The following is a 13,143-nucleotide window of genomic DNA, read 5'->3' as shown; positions in this document are numbered from 1 at the left end:
GAGTGCCCACTGACTCTGACCTGCTGCAGCTGCACTGCAGTAACAGCATGTCAGCCAGGCATTCTGCATTCAGCTTGGCTGCTGGCCAAGAAGGCCTTCCTTGATTTTCACCAGTATTCATCCTTCTCCTATCCCGCACCTACCCATCCTTCTAGTAAAACTCTGCCCATTTCAGGTCCCAGGGCCCCTGCTCACATCACTCCTCTCATCTGAGCTTTCTCTAAAGGACCATCTTTGTCCTAGAAGCCTTCCCCGACTGCCCAAATCTACCGTGGACTCTCCTCTAACTCTTTCACGGTCTGTTGGTCATTTGTCTTCTGTGTGCCCATCGTTGTGCTGGATGCTGGGCATATAGAGACAAATGCCTTGGGACATAGTTACTGAGAGACACAGGCAGACAGGTAATCAATGCTGAGCGTGTGGTTCTGACAATACACGTGACAGCAGGCGTGTCCCGGGGTGAGGGCTCACAGAAGTGGAGAGCCAGTCTCCTCGGAGAATTATGAGGCTGAGACCACAATGGAGGAGACTTTGTGCTATGGGTATCGGTTCTGTCCATCTGCAAAATAAGGATAATAACCAAACCTGCCAAAAATAAATAAATAAATAACCAAACCTGCCTTGAGAAAAGAGATGTGGAAATGCACATGGCTGCTTCGAACAGCGCTGGACACACCCTGCATCCCCCAGAGATGTAGCTGTAAGCATCTTTGTGCCCTGAGCCAGTCAAGAGCACGAGGGGGCTTTTAAGCAGGAAATTGATACTCGGGTCTGCGTGTTTTTTGAAAGACTGTTCTTGCTGAAGGGCAGAGTGAATTGGAGTGGAGCAAGAGAGGAGGCGTGGAGGTGCCAGGCAGAGCTCCGTCTCTAGCTGAGAAGGGCGGCCCCAGGTCGAGGACAGCAGAGGGAGGGAGGATGGGGGTGTGGTGAGCCTTGGAGAATTTCTGAGGTGGACTTCAGATGCTGACCGGGCTTCCTGCGTCAGTGGGTGACGCAGCTGTCCACCGGAAGGGAGTCACATGGCAGAGCCTGCTTTGAAGGGAAACGGATGAGTTGCCCCCTGAGAGAACTGAGGTTGAAGTGAGACTTGTGTGTGGAGATGTCTGGGGAGGCTGCTGAGTAGTGGACAGAACTGGCATCTAAACCTAAAACCCTGTGAATGGGGCCGGAGGGGGCTGATGGGAGCAGCCCAGTCTGGGAAGCACTTACCAAGGTCCTAAATTCAAGCCCCAGAACCCATGTAAACATGGCAGGTATGAATGTGTAAAATGTGCAGTGTAATCCCTGTGTGGGGAAGGAGAGACACAGCATCCGTGGTACTTCCTGGCTAGCCTGCCTCGCCTGGTTGGTGAGCTGTAGGCCACTGAGGGGTCTTAGCTCAAGGAAGGTGGAGGGTGTCACTAAGGTTGTCCTCCAGTCCACTGCACAGGTGCAGACGTGTGTTTGTACACATGTGCATTTTGAGAGAGAGAGAAAATCTTGTGAATGGCTTTAGATGTAACTAATGTGGTAGAGTGCTTGCCAGCATTTGCAGAGCCCACATAAATGGGGCCGTACGCATGCTGCAGGCCCCGTACTCAGAACACAGAAGCAGGAAGGCGAGAAGTTCAGGGTCATCCTTAGCTATATAGCTAATTCTAGACTAGCCAGGCGTACATGAGACCCCGTCCAAAAAAAGGGAGTCAGGTGGAGGCGGTGCACACCTTTAATCCCAGCACTCGGGAGGTAGAGGCAGGCGGATCTCGTGTGAGTTTGAGGCCAGCCTGGTCTACAAGAGCTATTTCCAGGACAGGCTCCAAAGCTACAAAAACAAACAAACAAAAAAAACCACTTGTCTGAAAAAACCAAAAAAGAAAAAAGCACTTTATGAACAGTGAGGGTGAACCAGGAAAGGATGGAGAGTGAGGGCTTGGTAGGAGCTGTGGAGGAGCCTAGGTCCTGCCTGCAGGACTGTACTATACTACACTGTACTAGAAATTACAATAAAACAAAACATTTGACAAAAGCAAGTATTGGAGAAAGAAAGCTATTTTAGGTGCTATAGAAACGGTATAGCAAGGGAAAGATGAAAGAATATTTAAAAGTAAAAATAAGCAAAGATTAAACCTTGTACCTTTTGCATAATGAGTTAACTAGAAAACATCTAACTAAGAGATCTTAAGCTAGATCCCCTGAAACCAAACGAGCTACCTAAGAGCAGTATAAAGAACTAATCCATCTATGTAGCAAAATAATGGACAAGGGGACAGATGCAATAGGAAAAGCCAGAGATGTGGCAGAGCTGGGCAACATGTTGCATTGATCTGGAACCGTGGGCAATTCCCAGGGTGTTCCAGGTGGCCGCAGTGGCTTTCACCGCCCATGCCCATATTTCACTAGTTGGGTACAGGGGCCTGTTCCACGCCCCACCCCATCCTCAACCACTGTACCTGACAAAGGAATCTAGAATAGAAGTTTAAGTCCTCAGTTTGCCACTTTCTGGACTTGGGATGTGTCCGCTCTGTGTCTGGGGACTGGAGGGGGTACCATAGGTAGGCCTCCGTTGACTTGACCCTCACTCTGCCTGTGTCTTCCATTTCTGGCAGTCCATTGACCCTGGACAGCAGTTCACATGGGAGAATTCCAACTCGGAGGTGAACAAGCCCAAGAACCGCTATGCAAATGTCATTGCCTATGACCATTCTCGAGTCCTCCTCACCTCCATCGATGGTGAGCCCGGGGCAGATTGCTCTTTCCCCTCTTGCTCTGCTCTCCAGCGCACACTGAGGTTAATGCTCTCTCGCACCCCTTTCCATCTGTAGGTGTCCCTGGGAGTGATTACATCAATGCCAACTACATCGATGGTTACCGGAAGCAGAATGCCTACATCGCCACACAGGGCCCACTGCCCGAGACCATGGGCGATTTCTGGCGGATGGTGTGGGAACAGCGAACAGCCACTGTGGTCATGATGACCAGGCTAGAGGAGAAATCCCGGGTGAGGGGGTGGATGGGAAATGACTCAGTGGTGCTGGGTACCACCTTCTCTGAGGTTTTTCAAGGGATTCCCCAAGGGCTATGGTTTTCCTAGAGTATCATCTTATTCCCTAGGTACCAGGGAGCTGCTGCAATCTAATATAGCATGTTCCCCAGGTGTTTATGAGTTCCCGGGATGTTAATATGTCATTTCCTGGAATGCTGATGTGTTCCCCAGTTTCTGGGGTGTTCCCCAGATGCCCGAGTGTTCCTGGGGCCCTCACACATCTAAGTAAATTAGTGGAAGGAGCTGCTGGTGTCTGCTTTTGCACTGCGAAGCATTGACTGGAACATAAAATTTACAGAGCTTGAAAATGGGGCATAAACGTTATGGGTAAATTTGGCAGAAAATGTGCCTGGTGCTATCTGGTGTTGGATAAATAATTTTCAATTATGGTCCTTCAGCCAGTGAGGGGAGGGGTGGTGGCTCAGTGTGGTGTGGTTTGGTGAGGAGGGAGAAGCTGAGAGCTCGGGCTGGGGCTCTCTGTAGTCAGGTAAACTGGGCTTCTCACTCTGCTTCTGCCTGTCTAAGCCTTCGGGCAGCCTGTAACACTGTCGCCTGTACCCTGCTCCCTGTCCCGCCCGTCCCCCTCCAGGTGAAGTGTGATCAGTATTGGCCAGCCCGCGGCACTGAGACCTATGGCCTCATTCAGGTGACCTTGGTGGACACTGTGGAGTTGGCCACATACACCATGCGTACCTTCGCACTCCATAAGGTATGGCTGAACACGCTAGGACTCGTCCGTTACTGGGATTGTAGAGACCGAGTGTGACGTACTGGTCAGGGCCTGGGGGACTGAGGGGTTGTCTCAGCCTGTGTTACGGGACTGTCTGGTGTGGCTTCTGAATTATCACATAAGGGTGGTGGATCTGGCCCCTTCCCTGGGTCTGTGACAAGCACACCCCAAGCTTCCTCACCTCTGTTGACTCGTTCCCCAGAGCGGCTCCAGTGAGAAGCGCGAGCTGCGTCAGTTCCAGTTCATGGCTTGGCCAGACCATGGGGTTCCTGAGTACCCGACTCCCATCTTGGCCTTCCTGAGACGGGTCAAGGCCTGCAACCCACTGGATGCAGGACCCATGGTGGTACACTGCAGGTGAGAGCGAATAGATCCGCCAGAGGGGTGGGGTGGAGTGGGAAAAGGAGACCACTGCCCCAAGCTGTGCCTTTGTCCTCAGTGCTGGTGTGGGCCGCACGGGCTGCTTTATTGTCATCGATGCGATGCTGGAGCGGATGAAGCATGAGAAGACAGTTGACATCTATGGCCACGTGACGTGCATGCGCTCACAAAGGAACTACATGGTGCAGACAGAGGACCAGTATGTGTTCATTCATGAGGCACTGCTGGAGGCCGCCATGTGCGGACACACCGAGGTGCCTGCTCGCAACCTTTATGCCCACATCCAGAAGCTAGGCCAAGTGCCTCCCGGGGAGAGTGTGACTGCCATGGAGCTTGAGTTCAAGGTGGGACTCAGTGGGCCTGCTCGACTCCAGGGTCCTGGACTGGGTCGTGGGAAGGACTGGGTCTTGGAAGGCCTCTTTGCAGAGAACCGAGCCTGATAAACCCCTTTCTCTTCACAGTTACTGGCCAACTCCAAGGCCCACACATCTCGCTTCATTAGTGCCAACCTGCCCTGCAACAAGTTCAAAAACCGCCTAGTGAATATCATGCCCTATGAGCTGACCCGAGTGTGTCTGCAACCCATCCGTGGTGTGGAAGGCTCGGACTACATCAATGCCAGCTTTCTAGATGGCTACAGGTCGGAATGCTTCTCCCTGCCCCACGGTACCTTTTGGTACCTTGGTCTGCTCCTAGTTGGGGGAGTAGGAGCTAGCCCGAAAGATGAAAGTGAGCTGGGTACAGAAGTGAGGGTTTCCTAGAGGAAGGCTGCTCTGTGAGCAGGGTCCTAAGGATCTAGGCAGTGTCGGGATAGATGGGGGCAGCAGCACCTCCAGCATGTCAAGTCTTCTGTCACCCAGACAGCAGAAGGCCTACATAGCTACGCAGGGGCCTCTGGCAGAGAGCACCGAGGACTTCTGGCGCATGCTCTGGGAGCACAATTCCACCATCATCGTCATGCTGACCAAGCTTCGGGAGATGGGCAGGGTGAGCCCACCCCTTCCCCCGGGGCCCCTCTCATTCCAGGGAGGACACCAGGCACCGTTGGGAAGGGTGCTCCTTTTGTGACGCTCCGCTCTGTACCCCAGCTTCCCATTGGCATAGCCTTGGGCTCTTTTACCAACACCCATCCTGTCCCAAAGTCCTCTGGCACCCCCTTCCCACGTAACCGTGGGTGTTCCCGGTGTTCTGTCCACAGGAGAAGTGTCACCAGTACTGGCCCGCAGAACGCTCTGCTCGCTATCAGTACTTTGTTGTTGATCCGATGGCGGAATACAACATGCCCCAGTATATCCTTCGGGAATTCAAGGTCACAGATGCCCGGGTGAGTGTTGGTCAAAGAACATGCATACAAGCCTGAACCTCACACTTCCTGAGCATGTGTGGGTCTGGGTTGGCCCCCCCAAGCCCCTTGAGCTCAAACTGCAGGAATACAAGCTGTGCGTGTTACCTCTTAGAGTCCTCGTGAGTGCGTCCCTGTGTGATTATACTCCTGGTCTAGAGGACCTAGTGCCTGAAGTACAAACCTTAACTCTGGTTCCTGACCATCTCTCCCAGGATGGGCAGTCAAGGACAATCCGACAGTTCCAGTTTACAGACTGGCCAGAGCAAGGAGTGCCCAAAACGGGGGAAGGCTTCATTGACTTCATCGGGCAGGTGCACAAGACAAAGGAGCAATTTGGGCAGGATGGGCCCATCACAGTGCACTGCAGGTGGGGTGGGGCTGTCCCCATGTGGGGCTGGGGTGGAGGGTGCTTCTGAAGGCCTGGGAAGCCCCCACCTGAGGTGACAGGACTCCTGACACAGCCATTCTCTGAGCAGTGCTGGTGTGGGCCGTACTGGGGTGTTTATCACTCTGAGCATTGCCCTGGAACGCATGCGGTATGAGGGTGTGGTTGACATGTTCCAGACCGTGAAGACCCTCCGCACACAGCGCCCTGCAATGGTGCAGACAGAGGTAAGCAGACCAGTGTGTGGGACCCAAGTGTCTCCCCCCAACAGCCCTCCAGGCACCAGCTGTACCTGCAGCTGGCCCACGTGTGTTTGTTCATGCTATAGCCACGTGGCATTGCTTGTCCTGCCTAACTTGCGGGGGAGAGGAGAGCGAGCTGTGTTCATTCAGTAGCTCTGTCCTGAGCTCTGGTGTCATGCTGCCTTCTGGGTCGGGGTTGAACACAGCGGTCTGTGTAAGATGCTGAAATCTGGGCACAAACAAATGCGGTTGGAGTAGCAGAGGGGAATACAGGCCTGGGAGAGGGAAAGCGGGGAGATGGGCCTGCAGAGGCTTTTCCCCCCTTCCATCTGGAGAGTACTTGGGCAGCTGTCTGTGGAGTCCAGTTCTATGGCCACTGACAGCAGCATGAATGCCTTTCCCTTGTCCACACTAACCAGCCAACCCCTTTTCCTCTCAGGACCAATACCAGTTGTGCTACCGTGCAGCCCTGGAATACCTCGGCAGCTTTGACCACTATGCAACGTAACTACTGCTCCCCTCTCCTCCGCTGCTCCCCTGAGGGGCTCCGGGGGGAGACCCAGCTCCTCTGAGCCATACCGACCATCGTCCAGCCCTCCTGCACGGATGCTGTTGCCGGCAGAGCACAGCCCACTGGGATCACAGCATTTCGGGAACATTGCCACACCAGTCAGAGAGCCCAGAACACCTGGGCGAGTAGGCGGACTGGCAGCCTGGCTCTGGGCCCTTGTCCACCAGGCCCAAGTGGAGCCCCGCTTCAAGCTCTCTGTTCAGCTCCGCATTTCTCATGCTTCTCATGGGGTGGGGAAGGGGGCGAAGCCTCCACTTTTTATACCTTAGGCGGGGTAGACTGAGGGATCCTAGCCTCTTCCCTCCGACTTTCCTTTTGCGAATCTTTCACTGCAGATCGGGCTGCTGTGGGAGTTGGGGCCTATTTTGTTTTCCTCTTTGAGTTCATGTTGGATCCTTTCTTGTACAACTTACGCTGAAGGACAGCACATGCCTTGTGCAGAGCGAGGGCCCTGCCTGAGCCCGGCAGCTATGGCCCAGGAGGCAGCACCACGCCTGCTGTTCTCCAGCCTTTCAGAGATCCTATTCCAGTCAAATGCAGGGAAACACATTTTCTTTTTTTGTTTTGTTTTGTTTTGTTCTAGGTTTTGTTTTTCCTTGAGAGCCTTTTTTTAGGCCCTACAGACAGTGGTGGGCGGGGAGGCGATAGGAAACCCATCCCCAGTGTGCATTTAACATTCATAGCCCACAACCACAGACACGTCTGGGGGAGCCTGGCAAGGCCTTCCTCATCACCATCGTGTTTGCAAAGGTTCAAAAAAACAAAAATTTAAAAAAAAACACAAAAATAATTTTTTTTAAAAAAAAAAAAAGAAAAGAAAAAAAGATTCATCCCCTGGTCTCTACTTCACATCCTGAAGTGGGAGGCAACTCAATGTGCCTGGGGCTCACCATGGGCCCACAGCGTCTCGCTATCATCCCCAGCATTGCAGTGTGGCAGGTGTTTGTAGGCTGTGGGTTCTGGCCACCTCAATACAATGAATGGCACAGGTGAGGGCTTGTGCCACGCCCCACACACCTCAGGGCCAAGCGGGGGTGTGGCTGGCCCTTCAGGTCTAGGCCAGTGGGCCTGGTAGCACACGTCTGTCCTCAGCCGGGGCCAGATGATTCCGCTCCTGGTTTGCAGCTGTCTTCAGGTTCCCCCAAGACTTGCTCTTCTTCAGTCCAAGTTGCCCTCGTAAACCAATGTGGCAAGACTACTGGACTTGTATCCTGGTACTATACTCAGTCTTATCTCAGCTTGCTGAGGGGCAGGGAGAGGGCCTCTTCCTCTGGGCAGCACTATCTAGATAGGTAATGGGGGCGGGGAAGGGTGCATAGCTGTTTTTTAGCCTAGGGACTTGATGCCGACGTCCCCAGATCTAGCTAGGCTAATTGGAGATCAACAATCCAGGGTTGGTGGTGTTGGAGAAACATTCATTTCTACCTTGTGGATGCTAGTGCTGTAGAGTTCACCGTTGTACACAGTCTGTTTTCTACTTGTTGAGAAACTACAGCGTCATTGCATACTTCTTGATGGTAATAAATTTGAATAATCCGATTTCTTACACACCGGGCCTCTGCCTCAGCTCCTTCTGATCTAGACTGTGGTGTCGGACTTGGTGGCTTGGGTGGGTTCTGTAGGATCCTTTCTAAGAGGACATGGCCAACCTGAGTGCTTGTGACAGGCTTTTGCCATGACTACGTGAATGGAAGACAGAGCCACCGAGGGCTAGGCCTCTAGGCCTGTGCTGCTAAGAGCACCCAGTGCTGTGGATTGCCAAATGGAGGGTGTAATGCCCCGCCCCTCAACACCACCTTCATCTTCTCCTATGTTCTAAGGAATGGGATAACTTGTGGACTTAGAAAATGACCATATGGAAATTAATTGGTAAGACAACAGTGTAATTCTTGTATGTGGGTATTGGACACACAAACAGCAAGACCCTGGGGGCTAAGGGAACTTAGCACTGCAGATTCACTGAGCCTCACAGTAGCAGTGAGAAGACCCTGCCTGGTCTCAGACCCCTGGAGCTTGCAGAGATAAGAGTCTGCAAACAGGGAAAAAATACCTAAATCAGGGAGAGAGTTGTCACAGACTTACTGGGGGTGCCCTGGGGCAGCACCTGGCTCCGGGGAAGGCCTGGAGCAGGTGACAACTGGATTTGGTGGCTTTAGGGGGTGAGTAAAGGTCAGTTGTGAGGTGGGAAGAGGATGCCTAGGAGGGAATGACCTATGCCACAGCTCAGAAGCCTAAGTCAAAGCAAGTGTGATGCTCTGAGAAGTGCAGTGTGACAAGGTTGGTGACGTGGGCTGAACGGGATGGGTGGGTCATTGAGTTGATGGTGAAAACAGTGACTTGCTTTGCATTGTCCTGGGTCTGCAGGGTGGAAGCCCTCAGCCTATTCCACGATTAGCAGCTGCTGGGCTGTGAACGACCTAGGCCTTGGCTTCCCACACACCCAGTTTAGTGCCCCACCTATTTGTGTTTATTCGGAGAGGGGCACCCATCCTGCCATGATGTCTGATGGGATGAAACTGACCTAGGCCTGACATGGGTCTCCTTGGCTTCCCACACACCTGGTTTAGTGCCCCACCTGTCTGTATTTATTCGGAGGACAGCCATCCCACCATGAGGGCTGGTGAGACGAAACTTGAGTGACTACTTGCTAAGCAAAGATTGAACCATGAGACACTGCCAAGGGACGAGTAAATAAATACCAGGCTCCCTCTTGAGAGATGCCAGCAGTTAGACCTGCCCCAGGCAGGCTTAGCACTAAGTGTTTTCCAGACCTAAACCTCGGGGCTCCCCAAAGATCAGGGAGTCCTTCACTTTTTAAGGGCTTCCACCTAAGAGACTGCATGGCAGGTCAAGCCAGGAGATGGCCCTCCCCAAAGTCTCCATCCCCAACAGTACCAGCTCCTCCCTGCTCGTTCTGCTGTTTGCTTTTTGAGAGGGGGATCTTACTCTATAGCTTGGACTGGACTGCCCTGGAACTCACTTTGTAAACCAGATAGGCCTTGAACTCTGAGATCTGCCTGCCTCTGCCTCCTGAGAGCTGGGATTAAAGATGTGGTGGCCATGTGCCCGGCCATCTTTTTTGTTTGTTTTTTGTTTTTGTTTTTTTTTGTTGTTGTTGTTGTTGTTGTTGTTGTTTTGTTTTTTTGAGACAGCGTTTCTCTATAGCTTGGGAGCCTGTCCTGGAACTAGCCCTTATAGACCAGTCTGGCCTCAAACTCACAGAGATCTTTTTCTTTTCCTTTTTTTTTTTTAGGTGCTCTCATGATCTCATAGTGACTGACCTCAAATTCATAGTTTGGGATGAACCTCTGATCCTTCTGCCTCCACCTCCCAAGTGCTGAGATTATAGGAAGATAATCATCTCTGTTTTGGGGGGAAGCTAGTCCTTCCCCCACCTTCTCAGGTCTGCTCCTCTGAGGTCTCCCTGTGCAGAGTGTAGCACCCTGACACTAAGTTTTCTAACCAGGCATCTCCCCTTTCTATACCCCATCATTCCACCAGGCCCTGCCCGTGTGGCATCTCACACCTGTTTTTCCATTCCCACTGCTTCTGACCCAAGCCATGCACCAGGCCCTCCTGCTTGAGACAAGAGCCTCACCCTATAGCTCGGTCAGCTCCACATTCATGCTTGCTCCTGCCTCTGCCTCCTGAGCACTGGGATTCCAGCCATGAGCCACCATGCCCAACTCTAAGTCTGCCTTTCCAGCCTGGACTATTGCATGCCTTCTCCATGGTCTGTTTGTTCTCAACACAGCATCCAGACTGGTCCTTCGCCCTGGGTAGATCTGACTAACCAGACCCACCAAGCCCTCAGGGTCAGCCTTAACTCCCTGGTTTTCCAGGCTTGGAGGATCTGTTCTCTGTGGCCTAATCATTCTTCTCCCTGTTCCCCAACCATGACAAAATCAGTTTTGTTTTTTGTTTGTTTGTTTGTGTTTGCAATGCTGGAGATGGAACCTGGGGCGTTGCATGTACAAGGCAAACTATTCTAGCCCAAACCACTTTTTTTGAGTTCTGTATGTACCATCTTCTCAGCTCCAGATCTTTCTACAAACATCCTCCCCCACTGTCTACCTGGATAACTCTTATTTGATTTTAATTGAAAAGCATTTTTGTCACACAATATATTCTGATCACGCTCCCCCCATCCCCAGCTCCTCCCCACCTCTCCACCCACCCAACCTCATGGTCTTTTCATTGTTTAGGTCTCAGCTGAAAATATTTCCTTCAAAAGTCAGCAGTAAATTTCCTAAATGAGGCGAGACAGTTCCACTATGCCAGATATCTGAAGTCTATTATTTCGTGTAATCCTGACAACAAGCTAAAAGGTTGCTCTATTATGCCATTTCATCTCTTAGAATAGTATGTTTCAGCCACTTCTCCAGTACCTAATGAGAACTTGCCACGTGGCAGTCACCATCCGAGGGTTCAGAACAAACACATCAGCGAACCTCAGATATTGCTGCCTAGAGGCATGTGCTCTTGAGGAGACAGAGGATGCCTACAGAAGTTAGTGAATGGATGTATTTGTAATGTGTCAGGTGGGAAGTGCCGTGGCGGTGCAGTAGGAGGGGCTGGGCAGGCTTCATTGGAAGGTGGCATATTAACTGCTTTTCCTATTTTGTTACCTAAATGCTTCAACTCAAGGGTGGGTGACAATGACTCAGTGGGTAAGAGTGTATCCTGAGTTCTAATTTCCAGCATCCACTTAAAAAGCCAGACGAACTGGGCGGTGATGGCGCATGTCATTAATCCCAGCATTCGGGAGGCAGAGGCAGGCAGATCTCTGTGAGTTCGAGACCAGCCTGGTCTACAAGAGCTAGTTCCAGTACAGGCTCCAAAGCTACAGAGAAATACTGTCTCGAAAAACCAAAAACAAAACAGCCAGGTATGGGTGTGAGTGTTTGTCCCTCCAGCCCCGGAGGGCAGACATAGACCTCCAGAGATCTCTGGCCAACCAGCCTAGCCAAAATAGCCTTCAGTTTAGTGAGACCCTGTCACCAAGTAATAAAGTGGAGTGTTAGAAGATCGTATTTGATGATCTCTACAGTACACACATGAACCCACCCACCTACACATCCAACATACCCGCACTACATACACACAACACATTACACCACACACAAACTTTAAAAGAAAGAATGAACCGAGGAAGGAAAGGTTTCTTGTCTTATGGTTTCCGTCCATCATGGTAGCGCAGCATAGTTTGTTATGGTGGGCTACAAAGAAGAGGGGGCTGCTGCCAGCTCTGGCCTTCCTCCCCTTAGCTCAGTCCAGAGCTCCACATTTAGGGTATATCTTCCCTTTCAATTAATCTTGTCTGGAAATACACTCACAATTGCACCCAGAAATGTGCCTCTCAAACCAGCCAAGTGGACCATGCAGATTAATCCTTAGAGATGGTATTGGAAGGGACACTTGGACACTATGGAAGAATTTGCCTGCCGTCTTCGGGATGAGTACCCAGCGTCTAGAGAAATGGCTCAGCAGTTGAGAGCATTTGCTGCTCGTCCAGAGGGCCCAGGTTCAGTTCCCATGCCCACGTGGTGATTTACAACCATCTGTAACTTCCGTTTCAGATCTGACGCCTTCCCTTTGACTTTCGAGGATAACAGGCATGCAGTAATACAAGCGGGCAAAGTCCTCCTACACATATAAAAGGGTGGGCATCCAGGAAGAGCTGAGTCACCGAAGAAAAGGGGGAGAACTGTGCTTGGGTGTTGAGACTGGCGTGGCTTTACCATCCTGAGCAAGGGCCAGAGAGTAGCTGGGGACGAGGTCAGATGGAAAAGAGGCACAAATACAGTTGTCATCCATAATCAGAAAGCCCCTAGGCCTGTAGTCTCAGTTACCCAGGAGACTAAGGCAGGAGGATTTGAGTTAAAGGCCTGCCTGAATAGTACAGGTATGTAACATCGTAAAACTCTCATTATTGTCTTCTCCAACTACCCAGCCAGAGAAACAAACTTGGGTGTGTGCATGCCTGTGTGTGCACCTGCTAGGCAAGAGCTCTCCCGCTAAGCTGCTGCACCGGCTCCGTCTTGAAGGATCCAAATTGAAGGTAAGTGTCCTCTTCGCGCTCATCTCTCCTGATGGTGGTCTTCGTACGTCTTTAGCAGATGAATGCCTGCTGACTCCTGGGCTATAAATGTGACAGGTTTAGCAAATTTACTTGACCCTTTGCCTCTACCTTCCTTCTACCTCCTGATTCTGTGAGATATATTACTATTTCTAATTCGTCTTGCGTTCCCTGCATGGCTTTAAACGTGCTATTTAAGCCTCTGTTTGCTGATTTATCACCTGTGGATGGTCTCTATTGATTACCCTCGGGGAAAATAAGAAAGCCAGTGTGCCTGTTTGCCCCTCCCCCTCCCACTACCTTTTCCTCCACTGTGATATCACGTTGTTGGCTTTTATAGCACTTTCTGTTCCGTTAGTACAATGAAGTCTCTCTTTCTAAAAATCAA

The 13,143-nt window shown here is 51.4% G+C and overlaps 1 protein-coding gene across 13 annotated transcripts in view; it reads left to right on the top strand.

The window, feature by feature from the left end:
- Window positions 1-8,226, top strand: part of Ptprf (protein tyrosine phosphatase, receptor type F) — a 74,435-nt gene extending 66,209 nt beyond the window's left edge. For all 13 annotated transcript variants that reach the window (XM_013354787.2, XM_026777495.1, XM_026777493.1 and 10 more), the window contains 11 exons: window positions 2,586-2,709; window positions 2,802-2,977; window positions 3,612-3,731; window positions 3,955-4,109; window positions 4,192-4,477; window positions 4,595-4,773; window positions 4,994-5,120; window positions 5,332-5,457; window positions 5,691-5,845; window positions 5,955-6,090; window positions 6,545-8,226. In XM_013354787.2, the coding sequence (XP_013210241.1) occupies window positions 2,586-2,709; window positions 2,802-2,977; window positions 3,612-3,731; window positions 3,955-4,109; window positions 4,192-4,477; window positions 4,595-4,773; window positions 4,994-5,120; window positions 5,332-5,457; window positions 5,691-5,845; window positions 5,955-6,090; window positions 6,545-6,613 (1,653 nt within the window). In that variant the 3' untranslated portion in view covers window positions 6,614-8,226. The remainder of the gene's footprint in view (window positions 1-2,585; window positions 2,710-2,801; window positions 2,978-3,611; window positions 3,732-3,954; window positions 4,110-4,191; window positions 4,478-4,594; window positions 4,774-4,993; window positions 5,121-5,331; window positions 5,458-5,690; window positions 5,846-5,954; window positions 6,091-6,544) is intronic.
- The last annotated feature ends 4,917 nt before the right edge of the window (window positions 8,227-13,143 follow it).

Source organism: Microtus ochrogaster, unplaced genomic scaffold (genome assembly GCF_000317375.1).
Source record: "Microtus ochrogaster isolate Prairie Vole_2 unplaced genomic scaffold, MicOch1.0 UNK69, whole genome shotgun sequence".
NCBI classification, from domain to species: domain Eukaryota; kingdom Metazoa; phylum Chordata; class Mammalia; order Rodentia; family Cricetidae; genus Microtus; species Microtus ochrogaster.
Note: the sequence above shows the minus strand (reverse complement) of the source record. Positions and strands in the feature narration are given on the sequence as shown.